A 25,398-nucleotide genomic window follows, 5' to 3' on the forward strand; every position below is an offset into this window, starting at 1 on the left:
CTGTAAGCATCTTGAGGGCTGCAATACCTTGTCCTAAAAAGTGGGCAGGCCTCATTTATCCTTGCTTAGCCATTCCTTAAGGCTGTATTTTAAAGAGGTAGGTCCAAGACAGTGGCATAGGAGGATGCTGAGCTAGCCCCTCCCAAGGGCACAGAGAATGTACACCTATACCTAGAGCAATTCCTCCTGAGAAAAACTGAGGGCCAAATGAACAGCTTCTGCATAACAATCAACAAAGAGAAAGACATAGAGAATGCTGGGGAACTGTGAAACCTCTCTGGGACCTGAGGGAACTCTCCAGGACAGGAGGAACTGGTGACTGCCAACTGTTTACATTTCCCCTGCACTTGCATATTGGGCAGAATCTCTATCCAGGTGATCTGGTTCACTGACAGGGCATCCATAGTGTAAACCCAGCAAAAAGCTCAAACAGGAAAATGAAGACACCACAGTGTACATACAAGTGGGCGCACAACCTTGAGATTGGTCCAGCAGGTACATTAGGGTGCTGCTGCATGCAACCACTGGGTGGTCTGTGCATTCAGAGCTCCTCCTGGAGAGCAGAGCTAGCAAAATTCTGCAGTACTTGCTCACAGAGCTGCCCTGCTGAGAGAAAGTACAGAATAGTAGGGTGCTAGAGAGTGCAGAGCTAGCAAAACTATGCAGTATTTGCTCACAGTGCTACCCTGCCTGGAGATAGTATAGAACTAGCGGAGTGATACAGTGTGTGCACACAGGCTGCCCTGTCCAGAGAAAGTGCAGAACTAGTAAGGTGCTGCCATGTGCACACCAGAATAGCCCTGGTCAGACCCCGCTTGTGCAACAGACAACTAAATCATCAGCAAGTGCCATAGGCATACTGGGTAGCCCCACACAGCTCAGGAGGGCAAAGGAGTAGGCACGCACTAGGGTGCCCCACCAGGACCCCACATGTTCTGGCCAGGCAATACTCACTGTGCATACCCAACCTGACTAGAGCAAGCCTGCCAAAACAATCCAGCACACAGTCTACACACAAGCTATTTTTTCAAGATTGGGAGGAAGAGCTATTTCATCTGACTCATAAAAATGAACACAAAGTGAAACAAAATGGGAGATAGAAAATATGTCCCAAATGAAGGAATGAGAAAAATTCTAATGAAACAGAGATAAGTAGTTTACCTGATAAAGAATTCAAAGAAACGGTCATAAGGATGCTCAATGAATTTCAGAGTAGAAAGAGAAACTCAGAACACTTTAAGAAATACTTTAAACTCAGAGATGGAGAATGTAATAATTGAAATCACTAATACATTAGAGGGGATTGACAGCAGAATGGTTAATATAGAAGAATGGATCAGCAAACAAGAAGACCAAATAGTGGAAATAACTCAATGAGAACAGCAAAATGAAAAAAAAAAAAAAGATTTTTAATATGCCCTGGCCAAGAGCTTAGTTGGTTAGAGTCATCCTGATACACCAAGGTTGAGGGGTCAATCTCCAGTAAGTGCACATACAAGAAGCAACCGATGAATGCATAAATAAGTGGAATAACAAGTTGATGTTTCTGTTTCTCTCCCTACTCCCGCCTCTCTAAAGTCAATTTCAAAAAACTTAAATAAAAAATTTTTTTTAAATGAAAATAGTATTAAGGGACCTCTGGGACAAAATCAAGCACTTTAACATTCACATCTTAGGGATTACAGAAGGAGAAGAGAGAGAGGAAGAGGCAGGAAACATATTTGAAAACATAATGGCTGAAAAGTTTCCTAATCTACGGAAGGAAAGGTATATCCAGAACCACAAGGCAGAGAGTTCCAAAAAAGATGAACCCAAAGAGGCCCACACTAAGACATACTGTAATTAAAATGACAAAAGTTAAAGAAACAAAGACAATCTTGGAGGCAGCAAGAAGGAGACAGTAGTCAAGTAAAAGAGAAACCAAAGAAGGTACCAGCTAATTTCCTAACAGGAACTTTATAGGCTAGAAGGGACTATCAGGAAATATTTAAAGTGCAGAAAGAAAGGAATCTATAACCTAGAATACTATGCTGGCAGATCACCACTCAGAGCTGAAGGAAAAAGATTTCCCAGACAAGCAAAACCCAAAGAAGTTAAACACCACTAAACCAACTTTACAAGAAACATTAAAGGGTCTTCTCTAAAGATTTTGTTTATTTTTAGAAGAGGTGAAGAGAGGGAGAAAGAAAGGAACAGACACATCAATGTGAAAGAGAAACATCTATCAGTTGATTTCATATATGCCTCAACTGGGGACTGAACCTGCAAGCCAGGCATGTGCCCTGACCAGGGTTTGAACTAGCAACCTTTTGTCTGTGGTATGACACCCAATCAACTGAGCCACACTGGTCAAGACTAAAGGGTCTTCCTTATGCAGATAAAAACAGGCCATAACCAGATATAAAAAAATACAGGAAGGAAAAAAAATCTCATTGCTAAAGACAAATATACAATAAATGCAGTAAATCAACCACTTAAAAAGCAAGTATGAAAGTTAAAAGACAAAAGTAGTAAAATTAACTTACAATAGTCATTAGATACACAAAAAGACATAAAACATGTCAAAAACAAAGACTGGAGGAGGGAGTAAAAGTGCAGTACTTTTAGAATGTGTCTGAACTTAAAAGCCTATCAGCTTAAAATGATTGCTACGAATAGATGAGAGAGAGAGAGAGAGCTAGAGGGCACGTGCGCGTGCGCGCGCGCGCGCGCGTGTGTATAAAATCTCCAACTCATGGTAACCACAAAACAAAAACATAAACCTATAAAAAAACTGAAAAAATAAAGAGAAAGAAACCCAAACAAAACACTGAAGTAAACCAGCATATTAGAGATAAAGAGAAGAACTAAACTGAGAACATAAAAACCAAAAGAACAATTAACAAAATGTCAATAAGCACATACTTATAAAAAATTACTTTAAGTGTAAATGGACTAAATGTTCTCAAAAAACATAAGGTGGCAGAATGGAGTAGAATAAAAAAAGACCCATCTATATGCCAACTAAAAGAGAATCACTTGAGACTGAAAGACACACAGACTGAAAGTGGAGGTATGGCAAAAGATATTACATGCAAGTAGAAAGGAAATGAAATGAAAACTGGGATAGTAATACTCATACCCCACAAAATTACCTTGAAGACAAAGAATGTAAAAAAGATAAAGGCAGATACTACACAATGATAAAGGGGTCAATCCAAGAAGAGGATATAACAATTCTAAATATCTAGGTACCCAGTATAGGACCACCTAAGTATATAAATCAAATATTAATTGACATAAAGGCAAAAATTAACAGTAATACTATAATAGTTGGTTGGGAACCTTAATACCCCTACTTACTTCAATGGGTAGATCATCTAAAAATTTCAAAAGGAAATAATGGCCTTAACAGATCAGATTAAAAGCAAGTTAAGCGACATTTACAGAACATTTAGTCCACAAAGAGCAGATTACACTTTTTCTCCAGTGCACATGGATCATTTTCTAGGATACAGCACATATTAGGCCACAAATTTCAATAAATTCAAGAAAACAAATTATATCAAGCATATTTTCTCACCACAATGGCATGAAACCAGAAATCAAATGCATGAAGAAAAATGAAAAACAAATTCATGGAGGTTAAACACCATGACACCAAACAACAAATGGATCAAAGAGGTAATCTAAAATACCTGGAGACAAATGAAAATAGAACTTTCAAAAGTTTATGGGAAGCAGCAAAAGCAGGACTAAGAGGGAAGTTAACTGCTGTATAGGCCTACAAAAAAACTCGAAACATCCTACGTTATCTAACTTGACACCTAAGGAAAAAGAAAAAGAAAAACAAAACCCAAATTTTCAGAGTGAAATAAACAAAGACTAAAAATAGAAGGCTCAATGGCAGAGGAGTGAAGGGAAGCCACAGTAAATACCTCCCAGGACCAATAGCAAGAGATAAACCTTATAATCTCAGACAACAGAAGAATCAGCTTCAGTACAACCTGTCTGGTAAGGAGTGTGGTGGAGACTTGAGAAGGCTGGCCAGGTGCAAACAGACGGCAGCACTGGAGGGGTAATTAACAAACCAGTTGGATCCCCCCTGAGAGGTGTGGAGTCTAAACCCTAAGCTGAGATCCCCAGCTTAGGGCACCAGAGCCCAAAAAGTAAACAGACAGCAATCATCGACCAAAAGTGGCAGGGTTGCGCTCTGCTAGAGACAGATGGCTGGAGACACAAAGAGACATTTAAAGGGCCAACACACAAATTTTCATTTGCAGCCACCTACCCTGGGGTCTGGCAAAGGGAGGGGCAGAGTGGGCTAGAGACACCTGAGGAGACTGGGGACAGAAGCTTTGGGGAGAGAACTGAGAAAGCAGCTGCTGGGATCCCAGTGCTGAGTTATCAACCATATAACAGCAGCCATCCTACTCAGGCAGACCACTCCCCTCTGAGTGGCAGCAGCCTTAGAAGAAAAAAAGCTCCAGCTCCAGGAGGGATTCTGCACTGCCCTATGGGGCTTAAGCCTGACAGCTAGGTGAATAATGACTAGATCAACAACCAAAGAAGTCACCCACAGAGAGTAGATCCCTGGCAAAGGTGGAGCAGAGTGCACTAGATGCACTTGAGGAGACACTCAGGACAGAGGCTTTGGAGACAGAACTGAGAAAGTAGTGGCTGGAATCCTGATGCTGAGTTGTCACCCACAGGGCAGCACCAATACTGCTCAGGTAGACCACTCTACTCCAAGCAACAACAGCCTGAAAGAAAACAAGAGCCCTAACCCCAGAGGAATTGTGTCACCCTATGGGGCTTAAGTCTAACTGCTCAGTGCAGAGTGAATAGATCAACAACAGAAGGAGACAGTCCCTGGCAGTCTCCAAGCAGGCTGCCTAAGGTCAGACAGGGTCAACATCTGACATCACCAGAGGCAGATCCAGAAAGCAAAAACAGTGGTAAGTACTACAGGCCACCAAGAAGAAATCCACTGTATTCTCCATGATGTGCGATACTATCTTTCTTGAATAGCCTTTTAACATTCAATTCTTGACCTTCAAGTGTATGCATATTAAGTCACTAGATTTCACACTGTAGCTTATCTCTCTCCTTTCTTATAACAGTCTTAATCTCTTTACAATTTTATTAATACTGGTTCATTTGCTTTTGATAGTGGGATTGTAGGTGGGAGTTAATTTTGTGGATGTGGGTTTGCTTCGTCAGCTTTGTGGATTTGTTCTGATAGCACCTGCACAACAGCATACAAGATATGGTGGGCAGAGTGACCCTCAGTAAACCAGCTGCATGGAAGTACCCACTAAAGAACAGCATAACAAAACTAAAACCCAGTTACATCCAGAGAGTCACATAAACTGTATAAAGAGCATCCCAAGATAATCAAGTTCAGGAAATCAAGGAGACTGCATGACTGATCCTCACAGGTCTCCTACCATACAACTTCACATCACAAACTAAGAGAGTCAGAACAGATCAATTTAAGAAGAAGAAGCTAACAAGAAGAGTCTCAAAAACAACGGGAAGACAAAGAAACAAACCCCAAACAAAAGGAAAGGAGGAAGACTCAGAAAAAAATGCTAAATAAAATACAGGCAAGTCAATTAGCAGATATTGAGTTCAAAGCAATGGTTATAAGGAAGCTCAATGAGCTCACAGAGAATTCCCCAAAACTATAGGGAAACTATGGGGAACTTACTGGAAAGTATATCAGTGTGAAAAAGAAAATAGAAACTATCAACAAGAGACAAGAGGAAATGAAGAATACAATTTCTAAGTTGAAGAACACAGGAAAAGGAATAAAAAACAGGCTAGATGAAGCAGAGGACAGAATCAGCAAGCTGTAGGACAAGGTAGACAAAAACTCCCAGGAAGACCAAGAAAAGGAAAAAAGACTCCAAAAGAAATAACAGGTGGTAAGTGAACTTCAGGACAAGATGGAACATATTAATATCCTTATAACAGGGATACCAGAAGGAGAAGTGCAAAAGAGAAAAACTGTTTGAAAAAGTAATGGTGGAAAACTTCCTTAATTTGATGAAAAAGTCACACAAATGCAGGAAGCACAGAGGGTCCCAATCAAGAGGAACCCAAAGAGGCCCATTCCAACATACATCATAATTAAAATGGCAAAATTCTAAGACAAAGAGAGAATCTTTTTTTTTTTAAAGATTTTATTTGTTTATTTTTAGAGGGGAAGGGAGGGAGATAGAGAGAGAAACATCAATGTGCGGTTGCTGGGGGTTATGGCTTGCAACCCAGGCATGTACCCTGGCTGGGAATTGAACCTGGGACACTTTGGTTCCCAGTCCACGCTCAATCCACTGAGCTACGCCAGCCAGGGCGACAAAGAGAGAATCTTAAAGGCAGCAAGGGAGAAATAGAAAGTAACATACAAGGGAGCCCTGGTAAGAGTAGCAGCTGACTTCTCAATGGAAATGCTGCAAGCCAGAAGGGAATGGCAAGGAATATTCCAAGTAATGAAAAACGAAGGCCTGCAACTAAGACTACTCTATCCAGCAAGGCTCTCAATTAAAATGAAGGCCAAATAAGGAGTTTTCCATACAAAAGAAGCCTCAAAGAACATACCTCCTTCAACTAGCTCTGCAAGAGATGCTAAAGGGACTGTTTTAGGAAAGGAAAAAGAATGAGAGAGAGAGGAACACAGGCATGAAAAATGGCAATGAATAAGTACCTATCAATAATAACCTTAAATGTAAATGGATTAAATGCTCCAATCAAAAGACATACTGTAGCTCAATTGAAAAGAAATCATGATCCACACATATGCTGCCTACAAGAGCTCCACACCAGAACAAAAGACCTACACACACTGAAAGTGAAGGGCTGGAAACAAATCTTCCAAGCAAATGGACAGGAAAAAAAAGCCGGGGTAGCAATACTCATATCAAACAAAATAGACTTCCAAAAGAGGTCCATAAAAAGAGACCCAGAAGGACACTTCATAATACTCAAGGAAGGGAAGAATCCATCAAGAAGACATAAACATTATAAATATATATGCACCCAACATAGGAGCACCCAAATATATAAGGAAAATATTGGAGTACTTCAAGAAAGAATTGACAGCAACACAATTACAGTAGGGGATTTTAGCACCCCACTGTCAAAAATGGATAGATCTTCCAAACAAAATATCAACAAAGATATTGTGACATTGAACAATATCCTTGATCAAATGGACTTAGCTGATATATATAGAGAGAGAGCTTTTCATCCCAAAGAAACAAAATGCACATTCTTTTCTAATACACATGGAACATTTTCAAAGATAGGCCACATGATAGCACACAAAACAAGCTTCAACAAATTGAAGACAATTGAAATCATATCATTTTCTCCAACCACAAGAGACTGAAGCTAGAAACCAAATTCAGGGAAAAATCTCAAACCACTCAAACTCATGGAGATTGCATAGCATGCTATTAAACAATGAATGGGTCAAGAATGAGATCAAGGAAGAAATCGAAACATTTCTAGAAAGAAGTGAAAATGAACTCACAACTGTCCAAAACTTATGGGACATAGCGAACAGATTCCTGAGAGGGAAGTTCACAGCGATACAACCTACCTTAACCTAACCCTACACCTACAAGAACTGTAGGAACAACAACAAGACAGCCAAGAGCAAATAGAAGGAAGGAAATGACCAAGATCAGAGCAGAATTCAACGACATAGAGACTAAAAGCACAATTCTAAGGATCAATAAATCCAGGAGCTGGTTCTTTGAAAAGACAAATAAAATCAACAAGCCTTTAAGCAGACCCATCAAAAACAAAAGAGGACCCAAATAAACACAATCAGAATGAAAGAGGAGAGATTCCAACTGATATCACAGAAATACAAAGGACTGTAAGAAATTACTATGAAGAACTATATGCCAGTAAATTGGAAAACCTAGATGAAATGGACAAATTTCTGGAAAAATATAATCTTCCAAAACTGCATGAAGAAGCAGCAGAAAGGCTGAACAGACCAATAACAGCTGATGAAATTGAAGTAGTGATCAAAAAATTCCGGCACACAAAAAAACTGGCCTGGATGGTTTCACAGGAGAACTGGGTTTGATCTCCAAAATATGTAAAGAACTCACACAACTCTACTCTAGGAAAACAAACAACCCTATTAAAAAGTTGGGGTAAAAAGTTGGGCTCATTTTTTAATGGGCTAAGGACTTGAACAGACACTTCTTCAAGGAGGACATACAAATGGCAAATAGACACATGAAAAACACTCAATGTCACTAACTATCAGAGAGAGGCAATGAGACATCCCCTGTTAGAATGGCTATCATCAATAAATCAACAAACAAGTACTCGTGAGGATGTGGAGAAAGGGAACCTTAGGGCAATGCTGTGGGAATGCAGACTGGTGCAGCCACTCTGGAAAGCTGCATGGAGTTTCCTTAATAAAATTAAAATCGAACTGCTGTTTCACCCAGTGACCTCACTTCTGGGAATATATCCTAAGAATCCCTAAACACCAATCAGAATATATGCGCCCTGATGTTTATAGCAGCATTATTTACCCAAGATGGACAGCCTGGGTGTCCATTAGTAGATAAATAGATAAAAAAGCTAAGGTACATTTACATAATGGAATACTACTCTTATCCTTTGGAACGGCATGGATGGACCTGGACAGCATTATGCTAAATAAATCAGTCAGAGAAAGACAAGTACCACATGATTTCACTCATATATGGAATCTAATGAACACAATAAACTAACAAAACAGAAAAACTGAGAGAACAGACTGACAGCTGTCAAAGGACAGGGGGGTTGTCGGGCTGGGTGAAAATGTGAAGGGATTATGCTATTAAAAAAGTCATATTCACAGACAACAGTATGGTGATTATCAGAGGGTAAAGGGGTATGGAGAGGTAGAGGATGGTAAAGGGTGAATAAATGGTGATGGAAGGAGACGAGTTGGAATGGTGAACACACAATACAACATACAGATGATATAGGACTGTACACCTCAAACCTATATAATTTTATTAACAAATGTCAACCCAATAAATTAAAAAAAAAATTGGCAGAGGACATGAATAGACACTTTTCCAAAGGGAACATACAGATAGCCAACAAACACTTGAAAAGATGCTCAATATCACTAATCATTAGGAAAATTCAAATTAAAACCACAATGAAATATCACCACACAGCTGTCAAAATGGATATCATCAATATAAAAACAGAGAAGTGTTGGTGAGAATGTGAAGAAAAGGGAACCCTCGTGCACTGTTGGTGGGAATGCAGGTTGGTGCAGCCAATATTGAAAACAGTATGGAAGTTCCTTCAAAAAATTAAAAATAGAACTACTTTATGACCCAACGGTTCTATGTGTAGGTATTGAAAGAAATCCAAACATTCATTAGAAAAGGGTACATATATGCACTCCTATGTTCATTGCAGTGTTACTTACAATAGCCAAGATATGGAAGCCATGCAAGTGCTTGTCAAAAGAAGAGTGGATAAAAATGCTGAGTACATATATGAAATGAAATATTACTTACCCATAAACAGAACTAAATCTTACTATTTGCAACAACTAGATGTTATGCTAAATAAGTAAAATAAGCCAGACAGAGAAAGAAAAATACCATGATTTCCCTTACACGTGGAATCTAAAAACTTAAACAAATAAGACAAATAAACTCATAGGTATAGAAAACAAACTGATGTTTCACCAGAGGGAAACAGCGTTGGAGGGCTGGGTGAAAAAGGTGATAGGATTAAGAAGTATAAATTGCCAGTTACAGAATAGTATAAGCACAGCATAGGGAATGTATGTAGTCAGTAATATTGTTATAACTATGTATAGTGCCAGATGGGTACAAAGACTTATCAGGGTGATCACTTCCTAAGTTATATAAATGTCTAATCATTGTGTTGTATACCTGAAACTAATATAATATTGTATGTTGACTATAACTAAAATATTAATTTATAAAAAATACATTTTTAAAAAAACAAAATTACATGTAAAGCTAGAAAGGATAAATCGAGAAGAATATATCAACAAAGGGTTAACAGTGAATATTAGGGGATAGGATTTCAGGTTCCTTTTTTTTCCTTTCAATTTTATAACAGTAAACTTTTAGTATGAATAGGAAAGACAGAGGGAGAGGTGAGACTCTATTATGCAAAATGGTTAGAAATTTTCTCAAAATTGTAAAATATTAAATAGGCACAAACAGAAAAGCCAAGAGGTTATTTGTGGGCCCTGTTCATATGAAGTGCAAGAGTGTGATGACTCAGGGTCACAGTATCTCACTGAGTCCTAAGTGGCTGGACATACTTGGGAACTGAGCTGAGGGAAGGGGCATGGGGCTTGGATGGGTCAGAGCAGCCTGGCTATTTACTGTTGCCCTGACAAGCTGCATGACCATGACCTACAGGAGGATGAGGAGTTCTCCTTTCTTGGGGCCTGTGTTTTGCCAGGTCCTGGTAGGGCTCTATCAGTGTCATCCCATTTTGATCTTCTTAGCCCCACTAAGATGACCTTTCCTATAGGGAGAGTCCCCCAGTGCCCCAAAGGCATTCATTATGTTAGAAACTTAAAAGGTACTTGTAGGCATCCCTCCTCATACTGGGCTTTCTAAGTACTCACTAATTTTCTCTTCCTCTCCTGGAGAAGCCCCATGAGACAGGAGCCATCCCATATCACATCCTATTGCTTCTCTCCAGAAATTACTTGCTGACAAAGCATGAGGGGGTCATCGGGAGCCTCCTACTTTATAAGTAAAAGTATGAGGAGGCTGGGGAGGAGGATGGGCATGGAGCTCAGTACAGTGAAACTGGGACACACAGCAGGGGCATGCAGCCTATTTCCCGAGGTGGGCTGAGATTGGGCGGCTCTTGGCTTCCCTTGCCCCCCAGTCAATCATTCAAGAGGACATCCTGGCAGGTGGCTTTTTGTCTCTGGCCTTTCGCCCACTGGGCCAGAGCCCCTGGTCTGGGATTGCTCAGTGGCCAAAGGGGAGAAGAAGCTGCACTCCCACAGCTGTGATAGGCCAGAGGAAAGCCTATCTGCAGGTCTTGCTCCTGGCACTGGTGCAGCTGTACTATTCCTTTTATTATTTCTCCTCCCAACATCTCATATTCTCTTTCTTATAATATTCTTATTCTCTTTCCACCTATGTAAATCTTTGTTCATCTGTTGTTGTTCCTAGTGATTCGCTATGTTTTAAAATTTGATTTCAAACCTTACATTATACTCTTCCCTATTCTTACTCCATTTTGCCATTGCTGTTCCCTTTTTTACTTACATTTTAAATTTTATTTTCTCCCTTTCTTTGCCTTGTTTCTATTCCCCATTCTTATTTTTTCTCCTCCTTCTTCCCTCTTAAAATCAAATTCTCTCCTTTAGTCATATCACTGTCTTTTTCCTATTGTAATTCCTTTCTACCTTTATTAATCTTTGTTCATTTGCTGTTCATAATGCTGATGTAGTATGTGGTAGGGGGGTATTTTTGCTAGTGTAGGTTTGGTTTTCTGAGTAGTTTTGCTTTTTTCTGCAAGTACCTATACAACAGCATACAAGACATTGTGGACATTGTGACTCCTACTCAGCAAGCTGTATGAGAGTACCCATCAATGTATAAGCATTCAGTAATCAAAGCCCATATACAAGAATAATGACAACATAAACTGAATAAAGCATCCTGAACAGATCAAAGAGACTGAAGCACCAAGTCAACAGAACTCCTACCACAGAAGGCTACCATAGGAAGACAGAAGATCAAAGCAGAGCAATCTGACAAAGAAATGAAAAGAGTCACCTAAAATGGGGAGACAAAGAAACAACCTCTAATCGAAAGGAAAGGAGAAATATCCAGAAAAAGAGCTAAATGAAATTCAGGCAAGCAATCTATCAGATGTAAAGTTCAAAAAATGGTTATAAGGATGCTCAAGGAACTCAGTGAGAACTATAAGGAACTTAATGGGAGCTAAAAGCAACTTAGTGGGAACTACAGCAGCATAAAACTGGACATACAAACTATGAATAAGAACCAGAAGGAAATGAACAATACAAATATGAAAGGAAGAATACACTAGAAAGAATTAAAAGCATGCCAGATGAAGCAGAGAGCTAGAAGACAAGGTAGAAAAAACATCCAGTCAGAGCAATAAATAAAAAGACTCAAAAAGAACCAGCATAGTTTAAGGGAACTTCAGGACATGAAATGTAACAACATTCGCATCATGGGAATACCAGAAGGAGAAGTAGGAAAGGATAGAAAAACTGTTCAAAAAAAAAAAAATGACAGAAAAATTCCCTAACTTGGTGAGGGAAAAATCACACAAGTTCAGGAAGTATAGAGGGTCCCAATCAAAATGAACCCAAAGATGCCCACTCCAAGACACATCATAATTAAAATGCCAAAATTTAAAGACAGTGAGGGAGAAACAGCTAGTAACATACAAGGGAGCTCTGATAAGGCTATCAGCTGATTTCTCAACAGAAACACTATTAAACCAGAAGGGATTGACATGAAATATTCCATGTAATGAAAAGCAAGTACATGCAACCAAGATTTCTCTATACAGTGAGGCTCTCATTTAAAATGGAAAGTGAAATAAAAAAGATTCCCAGACAAAAGAAGGCTAAAAGAGTACATTTCCACCAAGCCAGCACTGCAAGAAATGCTAAAGGGGCTACTTTAAGAAGAAGAAATAGAGAGACAAAGGAAAACAGGCCCCAAAGGAAACAATGGCACTGAACAAGTACCTACAATAATAACCTTAAATGTAAATGAATTAAATGCTACACTCAAAGGGCATAGGGTAGCTGAGTGGGTAAGAAAACATGACCCATACATGACCCATACTGTCTACAGAAGTCCTACCTCAGAACAGAAGATCTACACAGGCTGAAAGTGAAGGAATGGAAATAAATATTCCAAGCAAATGGACATGAAAAAAAAGCTGGGGTAGCAATACTTGCATCAGATATAATAGGCTTTAAAATAAAAGCCATAACAAGAGTCAAACAATGTCACTATATAATACTTAAGGGAGGAGTCCAACATAAGGATATAACCCTTGTAAACATATATGCACCCAACATAGGAGCACCTACATACATAAAGAACATCTTGGAGGACTTTAAGAAGGAGATTGGCAGCAATACAGTCATTGTAGGGGATTTTAACACCCCACTGTCAACAACGGGATAGATCTTCCAAAGAATCAACGTGCATAGTATGGCACTGGAAAACACTCAAGATCAAATGAACTTCACATTTATAGAACACTCCAAATAAGGAAAGTACACATTATTTTCAAACACACATGGATTATTTTCGAAGATAAACCATATGGTAGGACATAAAACAAGCCTTAACAAATACAAGAAAACTGAAATCATATCAAGCATCTTGGATCACAATGGCTAGAAACTAGAAACCAACCCCAAGGAAAAACCTCAAAAACAGTCAAATACATGGAGACTGAATAACATGCTATTAAATAATGAATGGGTTAACAATGAGATCAAGGAAGAAATAAAAAAGTGTACAAATGAATATGAACACAAAACAACCCAAAACCTATGGGACACAGCAAAGACAGTCCTGAGAAGGAAGTTTACAGCAGCACAGGCCTTCCTAAAGAAGATAGAAAAATCTCAAAACACCTAACCCTACATAAAAAAGAAAACAGGAACAACAACAAACAAAGCCCAGAGCAAGTAGAAGGAAATAATCAAGATCAGACCAGAATTAGGTGACACAGAGAATTAAAAAAAAAACCCACAAAAAAATCTATAAATCCAGGAGCTCGTTCTTTGACAAGATAAACAAAATAGACAAACTTTTAACCAGACTCATCAAAAAAAAAAAAGGGGGGGGAAGACCCAAATAAATACAATCAGAAATGAAAGGGTGGAAATAACAATAGATACCACAGAAATACAAAGGATTATAAGAAAGTACTGTGAACTACGTGCCAAGAAACTGGACAACCTAAACATAATGGACATATTTCTGAAAATATACAATTTCCCAAAACTGATTCAAGAAGAAGCAGAAAGTCTGAATGGACTGATAACAATTAGGGAAACTGAAGCAGTACTCAGAAAAACCCCGGCACACAAAAGCCCTGGACCAGATGGCTTCACAGGTGAATTTTACCAAACATTTAAAGAAGAACTAACTCCTATCCTTCTCAAAGTATGACAAATAATTTAAGAAGAGGGAATACTCCAAACTCTTATTTAGGAGATCAGTATCACTTTAATTCTAAAACAAGGTAAACACACAGCAAAGAAAGAAAATTACAGGCCAATATCTCTAATGAACACAGATGCTAAAATTCTCAACAAAATATTGGCAATCTGGATCCAGCAATACATTAAATAGATCATATACTATGCTTAAGTGGGTTTTATCCCAAGGATGCAAGGATGGTATAACATTCACAAATCAATAAATGTAATACATCGCATGAACAAAATGAAAGACAAAATCACATGATCATATCAATGGATGCTGAAAAAGTATTTGACAAAATCCAGTAGCCATTTATGATAAAAACACTCAGCAAAGTAGGAAAAGAGGGAAGCACACCACAACATCATAAAGGCCATATAAGAGAAACCTACTGCCAACATCATACTCTATGGGCAAAACTAAAAGTGTTTCCCTTAATATCAGGAACAAGACAAGGGTGCTTGCTTTGACCACTTCTATCCAACATAGTGCTGGAAGTTCTAGCCACGGTGATTATACAAAAAGAAATCAAAGGCATCCAAATAGGAAAGGAGGAAGTAAAACTGTTACTATCACAGACAACATGATAGTGTAAACAGGAAACCCTATAGTCTTCATCAAAAAACTACTTGACCTAATGAGTGAATTTGGCAAAATAGCAGGATACAAATTCAATAGTCAGAAATTGATGGCATCTTGTACACCAACAAGATGAATTATCAGAAAGAGAAACTATGAAAAAAAAATCCCATTTACTAAAGTAACAAGAAAAATAAAGTACCTAGACATAAATTTAACCAATGAAATGAAAGATCTGTACTTGGAAAACTACAGAACACTGAAGAAAGAAATTGAGGAAGATACAAATAAATGGAAGCATATACTATGTTCATGGATTGGAAGAATTAACATCATTAAAATGTCCACACTACCCAAAGCAATATATAGGTTCAACACAATGCCTTTTAAAATATCAATGTTATATTTTACAGATCAGAATATTCCAAAAATTTATAGAGAACCAGAAAAGACCCCAAATGGCCTCAGGAATCCAGAGAAAGAAGAATAAAATAGGAAGGTCACAATACTTGATATTAAACTACACTACAAGACCAGTGTAATCCAGAGAGTCTGGTACTGGCATAAGAACACACACACAGAACTGATCAATGGAACTGAGTTGAGAGCCCAGAAATAAACCCATGTTTTTATGTTCAATTAGTATTTGACAAAGGGGGCATGAGCATACAATGGAGTAAAAACAGTCTCTTTACTAAATGGTGTTGAGAGAACTGGACTGGTACATGCAAAAACATGAAACTAGACCACTAACTTACACCATACACCAGAATAAACCCAAAATGGATAAAGGACTTAAATGTAAGTTGTGATACCATAAAAGTCCTAGCAGAAAACATAGGCAGTAAAATTTCAGAAATCCCATGTGGCAATATTTTCACTGCCATATGTCCTAAGAAAGGAAAAAAAAGGAAAAAAAATAAATGGGAATACATCAAATTAAAAACTTTTCACACAGCTAAAGAAACCATCATTAAAATGAAAAGGGAACCAACTGTATGGGAGAACATATTTGCCAATAACACATTGGATAATGGTTTAATTTCCAGAATTTATAAAGAATATGACTCAATGCCAGAAAAACAAACAACCCAAATTAAAAAATGAGCAAAGGCCTTGAACAGACACTTCTCCAAGGAGGATGTACAGATGGCCCACAGACATAAAAAGATGCTCAACATCACTAGCAATCAGAGAGATGCAAATTAAAACCATAATGAGCTATCACCTCACACCTATCAGAATGGCTATCATTAATAAATCAACAAACAATAAGTGCTGATAAGGATGTGGAGAAAATGGAACCCTACTGCACTGTTGGTGGGAATGCAGACTGGTGCAGCCACTGTAGAAAAAATTAAAAATGGAACTGCCTTATGACAGTTCCCTGGAATATACCCTATGAATCCTGAAACACCAATTTAAAAGAATGCATGCACCCCTACGTTCATAGCAGCACTATTTACAATAGCAAAGTGTTGGCCCTGGCTGGCATAGCTCAGTGGATTGAGTGTAGGCTGTAAACCAAATGGTTGCAGTGTTTGATTCCCAGTCAGGGCATGTGCCTGGGTTGTGGACCAGGTCCACAGTGGGAGCCACCTGAGAGGCAGCTACACATTGATGTTTCTCTCCCTCTCTTCCACTCTCTAGGAATAAATAAATAAATAATGTTAACAACAACAACAACAACGTGTTGGAAACAGCCCAAGTGCCCATCAGTAGATGAGTGAATTACAAAACTGTGGTTCATCTACACAATGGAATACTATGCAGCAGAAAGAAAGAAGGAAGTCCTACCTGTTTGGACAGCATGGATGGAACTGGAGACTGTTATGCTAAGTGAAATAAACCAGTCAGCCAAAGAGAAATACTGTATAATCTCACTTATAACTGGAATGAACAAAATAAACTTACAAGAAAAACAGAACCAGAGACATGGGAACATAGAGCAGACTGATAGCTGTAAGAGGGAAAGAGTGAGGGGGGATTGGGGAATGGTGGAAGGAAGGGGAAGGTCAAAGTACCTATATGAATGACCCATGAACATGGACAATGGAGAAAGGGCTGACTCTGGGTAAGAGGGTTGGGCTGGGTGGAGGGGGGCAAAAGGGAAAAAAATTTGGACAACTGTAATATAATAAAGAATAAAAAATTTTTCTAAATGTGTAAGTATGAGGTAGACCCCTGCTGAGTATCTCACAACATAATCTGGTTTGGTTTTGACCTGTATGAGGTTAAGTAAGGTTAGTGACTATCCTAGGTTACCTCATTAGTAATGACCTACAGCCAAGTCTATGTAGTTAACACACTGTCCTACCAGGCCTTGGGGTCCAGGGTTGTGAAAGTACCCCAATTCTAGAAAGTCCAGCTTCCATACAGAAAGCACTTACCAGGGGATCTGGGCTGGACAGAAATATAAGCTAGCCCACAACAGAACCACTTCTCAAAATACTCCTGAATTGAAGCCAGGAGGTGATAACATGTGGGCCTGGTTGAGCATGTGTTCCCTGCCCTGGCTTTAGGTCTTGGGAACATGCACCCTTCTCCCCAGTGCAGTGGTTACAGGAAGGAGAGCCTCAGCCTGAGGTTCTTAAATAACCTGATGGTCCCTCAGCCAACAACATGGCAGTGAGGGGCTCTCCCACCATGAAGTGGAGAAGGCCACAGAATTCTCTGCCATGGGAGATGCACCACAGAATCTGGTGGCTTTTGGAGTCCTGGGCCCTTCTGAGACCAGGATCTTGTGGCTTCATAGGAGGGGAACAGCAAGACACATGTGAGGGGCATGAGGACCTGGGCCATACCTGGTCTATGTGTGCCTCATCCATATTGCCTTTCTTTTCCAACACCACCTCTAAGTCTGTGTCAGGCTCCTACACAGGAGAGCAAAGGGAGCAAAAGTCAAGCATAGGCCCTCTGCCCAAGCAGCCCTGTAGGGTAAGATCATGACAAAGTCCCGAAAAGACCCAAGAACCTAGCAGCACCCCAAACTCCGTCACCTATAGAATATTTGACATCCTTTCTCTTCCATGATTCTCCTTAAAACTGTGGCACTCACCTATTTGACAGATGAAGAAACTAAGATTCAGAGAGGTGAAATGACTATCATTAAGTCACCCCTACAGGTCAGAGGTAGGGCTGACACTAACTCAAGTCTCCTGATTCAGGCTAAGGGCATAACCTTTCCCACCACTAGTCATCTGACCTCCCAGGGTGATGCCAAACCAGCAAAGAGGAAAACATATGGTTCCACTGATAGTAGAGGTGAGGGTTGGGGACAAGATGGCAAGGACCAAGAATGTAGAGGTGGGCTCAGGCCTCTGATGGGTGTGGGGAACAGGACTGCCAGCAAACCCACACCTACCCAGTTTTATTCTCCACACTGCTCAACCGCATTCCCTAGTCACTGCTTTCTCTCCTGCCTGGAAAACTATGGGTCTCTAACTCCTGCTTCCTCACCCTCCCATTCCACAAGGAGCTCAGGTGAGCTTCAAAAATTTAATCAGAATACACTATACACCTTAAATGTATACAATTTCATGTTAATTATATCTAAAAAAAAAACCAAAACCCTCAATCAGACTGTCATCTCACTTTCTAAAACACTCCTAGGGCTCTCATCTTGCTTACAAAAAATCCAGACTTCTGTGGTCTCTATGGTTCTCTGTCACTGTCACCCAGTTCTCCCCTCCCCAGCCTCTTTGCTCTTCCCAGGGACTCTGTACCTGCTGCTCTAATTGCATAAATGACCAAGGCCCCTAACATATCTCAGCTGTCATGGGACATCCTCTCTGCGCCTACCCTGACCATGCATGTTTACATGGGCCACACTCTCACTGGCTTCAGGCATTGAGGGACTCTCTGATGGTAAAGCCTTAGGGTGGCCACTTTCCCTTCAGTAATGACAACTGCCACATTTCACTTATCCCCAGAGGCTCTGTTCTCTAACATAATCTGGGAAGACCTTGAAGACATGTATACATTTCAGGGGCTGCTCTGGTAGGTTGAGTCCCTGTCACAGATGTTAAGCAGAGGGGAACTGACTCTCTTACACTGGGTTCTTGGCAGAAGGGATTCTAGATTCTGATGGGAGTTGGGCTCCAAAGCCTCTGGTGTTCCTCCTAAACCCCCAAAAGTTTCTGAATAAAGGAGGAAATTGGTGAAACCCAATCTAATGGTGGACCAGGGTAGAGCTGGGAGAAATCCTGGATGCAGAACTACATCTTGTGAGAGTCCCTATAATCCCCAACTGCATCTGGTAGAGGTGAGCACAGGCCACACAGACACCTTGATGATCCAAGTCCAGATTTGTTCTTCAGTCAGTATTAACTGAGCCCTTTCCTCCTGTGCCAGACCCACCCCTCAATAGGTTACACGTGTGTCAATAAATCCCTTTTCTGGCTTAAGCTGGTTTAAATAGAGTTCTTTCAGCTGAAAAGTTGAGTTGCCCATGTGTGCACATGTACACATTCATACACTCCCAACTTCCACCCTTATTCTCCCAAAGCAGAGTTAATTTCTAAAGGACAACCTACCTCCTCCCAAGTTTCTCCTGATACTTTGTTCTCTTTCCTCTTCTTTGTTCTTTTTCTCTTCAGAGCTGGCTCCTCAATGCCTAGCTGCTGCCGTGCCTTTTTATTGGACTTTCTTTTCTTCTTCACAGGGGATTTGAGGCCATCTCCTATTGGGATGTATTCTGAAGCCTCAACTTTGACTGCCTTCTTTTTACTTCCTTTCCTAGGGCTGCTCTCCATAGACCTAGAGGGCTTGGGGTGGCCAAGGTGGGTGTCTCCCTCCTGGTGGATTTTCTTCTTCTTCATCTTCATGTTGTGTTCCCTGGGGCTTCCCTGCTTCCTTTTCTGCCCCAAAGCTGCCTCTTCCTGGTCATCCTTTCCCAATGAGCAAGCATGCAGATTCCTGGCCTTGATGAACCAAGTGTCCCCAACTGAGAGGGCTGCGGTTTCCTGGGCTTTTCCTTCCTTCTTGTGTATTTTGAGCTTCTTGCCAACTCTGGTCACTTCCTCTCTCTGTCTGGGGTCCAGGAAGGTCTTCATCCTCAAATCAGGGGATGTGGCCAGAGGCCAAAAGAACTTCCTCTTCTTTTTCTTTTCTCCACTTAGGAGCTCAGATGGACCAAAAGCCTGTGCCCTGGGGCTGGAAGACTTCTCTGTCCACCTGGCACGTAACATGGTCTCAAGTTCTAGGTGCTCCTCACAGCGGGTGCTGTGGCCCTTCTTTTTCTTCCTTATTTTCTTCACTAGAGGCATCTCAGATACCTGCCCTTGGATCACACTCTTCATGGGTGATACGGCTCTTGTGGGAAAGACTTCAGTAAAATAACTGTTTCTGTTTACAACTGAGTACTGAGTCTCTGGTTCTCTGATTACTACCTTCTCCTTCTCCTTGTTTTTCTCTGGAAGCCTAAGGTTCAGGTCTCCTTTGTGGGTCTTGGTGATCATTCCTAAAAAATAAAATAAAATAAATAAAGGGTACAAGTTATTCCTACACCAAACCATGTTGTGTACAATTCAACTAGGTATTGCCAAGAGTCATGTTTCTTTGAGTGGATGGTCTGGGAAAACAAGCATGATTCCACAGGAGCAAAAGGAAATATGATCAAAGACACAGAATGAAGCTAACATTCAGACAGCCCCAGGTTGAAATCCAAACTGCTACCTTACCTTAAATCACTCGCCTATTCTCCTTGAGCCTTAATTTCCCCATCTGGAAAATGTGGGAAAACACCACTTCTCAAAGGGCTGTTGGAAAGAATAAATTGAGATAATCCATGGAAAGTGCTTGCTACATTGTTGACTCCTTTTCCTAACCCTCTTACTCATTCTATAGAAATTTATCAACTGCCTATCCTATGAGTACAACTGCAATAAAACCAGACAGACCAGGCACTGCCCTCCAGGGACTCGCATTATACTGGATGCAGAGTACAGGATTCCTAATGTCAGTCCTTCTTGCTGATTCCCACCAATGCAGTGACTGTGGCACAATTAACCCATAAGTCTGTTCATCTAAACAGTTCTGCTTTGTCTAGAAATTAATTCCCCCAACCTGCACTCGAGTGACTTATTCTCCTAATTACTTCCCCCTGTGGCTAATAATAAGACCAGCAGAGAAGTATGGTGAAAGGAGCCCCAGCTAGAGTACATAACACCTGGATTCAAGTTGTGACTCTCTTGACATTCTTGCCTCATAGCTGCTGGCTTCTCCAGGACTTACTTTCCCCATCCACAAAAGAAGAGTTGAACTAAATCAGAGGTAGGTGTGGAGGAGCAAGGAGGAGGACATCCAGCCTGCCTTTTTAAATTTTCAAATAAACTGCTAACATTTAATGATTGAAGACAACACATAGCAACCTAGAGTGTCCAGCCTTTTACTTACTTATTTATATTTTGGGGGGAAATGTCAGAGATGCACCTGTAAGAAGAGGCTGGAGCCCTCAATGCACTTCAGTTTCCAGCTGGACTATTTCTCTCACCCTAGTCACCATCCCAGTTTCTGTTGCTCCCTGGATGACATGGAGACACTCAGGGAAACCAGAAACAAACATCCTCTAACAGAAGGTTTACACAGTGGGAGGGAAAGATCAGGAGCTTCTCCATCTTGGAGTTCTCTTCAGCATCAGACCTGCCTCACTCTTAGTAGCTTCAAAGAATCAGGCCAGGCCTGAGGCAGAGCTCAAGTTCATTCATAATTGCTCCTGGAGAGTCAAAGGACCATCCACTCATTCACTCATGTCTTGTTTTCTGCTGTAGAGGCAGACTTTTGTGGGTTCAGTTCCAGACCACCATAATAAAGTAAGTATCACAATACAGCGAATAGCAATCTTTTGGCTGGTGGAGGGTTGTCTTCCCTTTGTAAAAACACAACACCAGTGAAGTGCAATAAAGTGAAGCACAGTCAAACAAGGTCTGCTTGTACTCCCAGAGCCTAACTCTGTACCAGGCATATAGGTGTCAAAAGATACAAAGATTAATGAGATAAAACACCTGCCATCAAAAAGCAAGTCGATGTGGGAGGGAAAGAGGTGTAATAACATAGATGATACAGGTGATAAAAGCAAACACAGGGATAATGTCAGGATAATGGAGGTCTTCTAACCTAGACTAACAGTTGTCAGGAAACTCTGAAAAACAGTTTTCCACCATAGGCAACTGCAGGATGTTGGCACTAATCCCTGAAACAAAGGAACTGAAGGTGGTGGTGGGAGGCTGGAGGTATGCTGGTTTGAACAGATGCTCTGAGATATTTAAGTGGAGATGTTCCATAGAAAGGTGGATATATGGGTGTGAGGTTCAGAGGTGACTAGGCTGCCATAGGCAAAATAAACTTTGGAATATATGGATGGTAATTAAGCGTTGGACAGAAGCAGTCTGAAACAGAGCCTTAGAAAGTAGACATTTAAGTGGGTGGGCAGAGAAAGAGGGGATGGCAAGAGAGGGAGAAGGTGCAAACCTGGAGAGGGTGGAGTCAAGGGAGCACAGGGTGCCTCAGATGGAGAGTGGTCAACAGACCTGATTTGGAAAAAAAAAAAAAAAGAAGACAAAATAAAATAAACCAGGGGAAGATTGTTGTTAACTTAATCACCTTCTCTCCCCATCTCTGTCATTCAGAACACTGTAGCATCCATCCTCTTTAGCAACGAAGATCCTCTTCAACCCTGCGACCCCAAATGTATTCATTCCTTCAACAACACAAAGTGAACCCAACCAAACTGTCGTGGCAGCCTCATGATGGCTGGCATGACTACCCCATCTCAAAGACTTGCAAACTGAGGCTTAGAAACTTTAACTCACTTGCCCTGGGTCCCAAAGCCTGCGAGTGATAAAAAAAAGCGGTTGGAACGGAGGCCGAGATTTGGAGCCTTGGTTCTGCACGAGAGCACCAAGACCCCAGTCCCACCACAGGATCACTAGCAGGAAGCAAGGGACCCAGGAGGCAAGGCTGGTCCCTCAAAGGCTCTACGGAGCCAAAGCTTCTACACAAACACACTGGGAAGAACCCAGCTAGGACCCGGCTACTAGGAGGGAAAACTTCCTGAAGGCGGCGGCCTCAAGCCAGGATGAGGGGCATACCGGAGACTAGAGAGAGAAGGTGGCGGCACGCAGGTCGTCTGCTTTTCACTCTGTTCACTAAGTTCCCAGGCCCAATCGCCAGACCCCTCTCCGCCCTTCCAAAGTGTATCTTCCGCTCTCACCTGCTTATCAAACTTTTCCGACTGGAACAGAGAACCCGCTCCAGAGTGACCCGGATATCAACTGAGCGACCCGGATATCAACTTCGAGAGGCTGGCCCGCAGTTGGAGAGGTCCTGCTTCTTCCGGGTCGTGGCCGGGGCAAAGGGTGGTTGCCGTGGAAACCGGTCCCATGGCGGCCCTGGGGCGGGTGAGCAGCTCCTCTGGGCAACGCGAGGCCTATTCATTAGAGTTGTCTGTCACCACCAGGACACCAGTGCCCACTGTGTGCCCCACGTCCCCCGAGCGGCCCCTTTCCCCGGGGAAGGTTGCAGAACCGCCAGGGAAGAACCTGTGGGAGCAGATCTGCGAAGGTAGGCAGGCCAGGCAAGCCAGGAGGAGCGGGACTCTGGCGGTCCCGCGGGGGCCGCGTAATTGAAGCCCTTCCTTGCGCCAGTTGACTGTTGCTCCTCAGACCCGCGGAGCTCTCCATTTTACGCCAGGGAAAGAGGCTCCGAGAGGCCTGCCTGAATCACCCAGCGCGGCTTCCAACGTTCTTTCGTTCGTTCGTAGTCAGGTGGCAAGTATGGGGCAGCCTGGGAAAAGCGCAATAAAAGGGGGCCAGGTAGTGTGGGCCTGTGGTGCTGAAACGTCATCCAGTGAACAGGAAAGAATTTCTGGGGCAGAGTCGGGAGCTTGTTTAAAATGTGGATCCCCTGGGCCCTCCCACAGAGCTCCTAAAGGGGTGCTAGGAATCAGGACTTTTAATGCTCACCCTGGAAATTCTGATGTTGATAATCGATGGCCTACATGTTGAACAAGCATGGTCAAGAGACAGACTTAGTTGTTAATCCCTCTGCACTTCTACCCTTCCCTTAAGATCCCCAAACGGATCCTCACCTTATTTTGTGGCCCCACACATAGATACCCTTGGTCATGAGACCCTATAAAAATACTCCATATACGTTGGGCAAATTAATTTAACTTGTTACTCTCTCTGTAAAAAGAGTATAATGATGGCACCTATTTTTTGGCGTTAGGAGGATGCACCCAAATGGTCACAGAAAGTACTTAACACACTGCCCAATTTACAGCAAAAATTCAATAAATGTTAGCTCTTAAGAAGTAATACATACTGGGTGTCTCTTTTTCCTCCTCTAGGCTATAGGCTCCTTAAGGTCAAGAACTCGGGATTTTTTCATTCATGTGGCTACCATCACTACCTCAGCTGTTTGAAACAGTACTGTCCAGCAGAACTTTCCAATGGGGTAGCCACTAGGCACATGTGGTTATTAAGCACTTGAAATGTGGTTAGTACAACTTGGGAACTGCAATTTTTATTTTGCTTAATTTTAATAAACTTAGATAGCCGCCGATGGCTACTATGATGGATGGTACAGGTCAGCAAATATTTGTTGAATGGGAAAAAAAGGATGAATGCACCAGTGTATAGGTCCAGGTAGAAGGAGAGAGAGGGTGATGGGTTGAGAAGTGAGAAATACAGAAGAGGAAGAGAATAGTGGACTCAGAGTTGATAGATGCCCTCATAGGCCATCCATTTCAACTTCCATCCATTGGTCGAATTTATTCTCCAAGTATTACATTGCATTATATCCAGAAAAGCCTATTTCATCTTGAATGTCCACTTTGTAACTTGTATCTATTGGTCCTTACGTCCTTGGTGCTATGACCCAATATACTAATCACTCTACCATTAAAGAATCCAGTCAGATACTTGAAAGTTGTTATTTTGACTGTCCTTCACCCAGAGCTTTCAATTCTCCAGACAAATAGCTTTTCATAGCTAGTGGTGTTTTGTTAGGGAAGCTACTCAACCTCATCTGTAAGACAGGAATAATCTTTGTACCTATCATGGCTGTTGTCAAGAAGTAGAATAAGATGGTGTATGCAAAGGTGCTCAGCAATGTGCCCGGCATTTAGAAGTGCTCAGAAAAGGTTTGTTTTATTGAAACAGAAACATGCCCTGCATTGTGTTTTAGAATCATGGTATTTATTTTGGTCAAACAGGCCTGCCTATAGGAAGAAAGCAAGGACAAAGGGTTTTGGTATTCTCTGAGAAGCAAGTGAATTTATGTCAGTCAATTATGAAATGATATAGTTACACCATAAAGTTAATGAGCTCAAGATGTTGAGTTAGTCCTGACCAGTGTGGCTCAGTTGGCTGGGTGTTGTTCTGCCAAGCGAGGGGTGGCTGGTTCTATTCCCAGTCAGGATACATGTCTGGGTTGCAGATTCAGGCTCCAGTTGGGGCACGTAGGAGAGGCAATCAATCAGTGTTTCTCTCTCACATTGATGTTTCTCTCCCTGTCCCCCTCCCTTCCTCTCTAAAAATAAATAAGTGAAATCTTAAAGAAAAAAAAAAGATAGTGAAGTATATAC

The 25,398-nt window shown here is 41.3% G+C and overlaps 2 protein-coding genes across 6 annotated transcripts in view; one reads left to right on the forward strand and one right to left on the reverse strand.

Moving 5' to 3' along the window:
• The window catches only part of KNOP1 (lysine rich nucleolar protein 1), a 29,244-nt gene extending 6,126 nt beyond the window's left edge, over positions 1–23,118 (reverse strand). Inside the window, exons 1-3 of one of the 4 annotated variants that reach the window (XM_036021407.1) lie at positions 22,281–22,391; positions 19,346–20,271; positions 17,615–17,683 (exon numbers count right to left, since the gene is read on the reverse strand). In XM_036021407.1, the coding sequence (XP_035877300.1) occupies positions 17,615–17,683; positions 19,346–20,269 (993 nt within the window). In that variant the 5' untranslated portion in view covers positions 20,270–20,271; positions 22,281–22,391. Of the gene's footprint in view, positions 1–17,614; positions 17,684–19,345; positions 20,272–22,280; positions 22,392–22,412; positions 22,911–23,022 lie in introns of those variants that run through there. The other 3 variants (XM_036021408.1, XM_028515683.2, XM_036021409.1) reach the window with 3 other exon arrangements.
• Positions 23,118–25,398, forward strand: part of IQCK (IQ motif containing K) — a 195,471-nt gene continuing 193,190 nt past the window's right edge. The window contains exon 1 of one of the 2 annotated variants that reach the window (XM_036021413.1): positions 23,118–23,372. In XM_036021413.1, coding sequence (XP_035877306.1) covers positions 23,192–23,372 — 181 coding nt within the window. In that variant the 5' untranslated portion in view covers positions 23,118–23,191. The remainder of the gene's footprint in view (positions 23,373–25,398) is intronic. The other variant, XM_028511543.2, reaches the window with a different exon arrangement.

Source organism: Phyllostomus discolor, chromosome 3 (assembly GCF_004126475.2).
Source record: "Phyllostomus discolor isolate MPI-MPIP mPhyDis1 chromosome 3, mPhyDis1.pri.v3, whole genome shotgun sequence".
NCBI classification, from domain to species: domain Eukaryota; kingdom Metazoa; phylum Chordata; class Mammalia; order Chiroptera; family Phyllostomidae; genus Phyllostomus; species Phyllostomus discolor.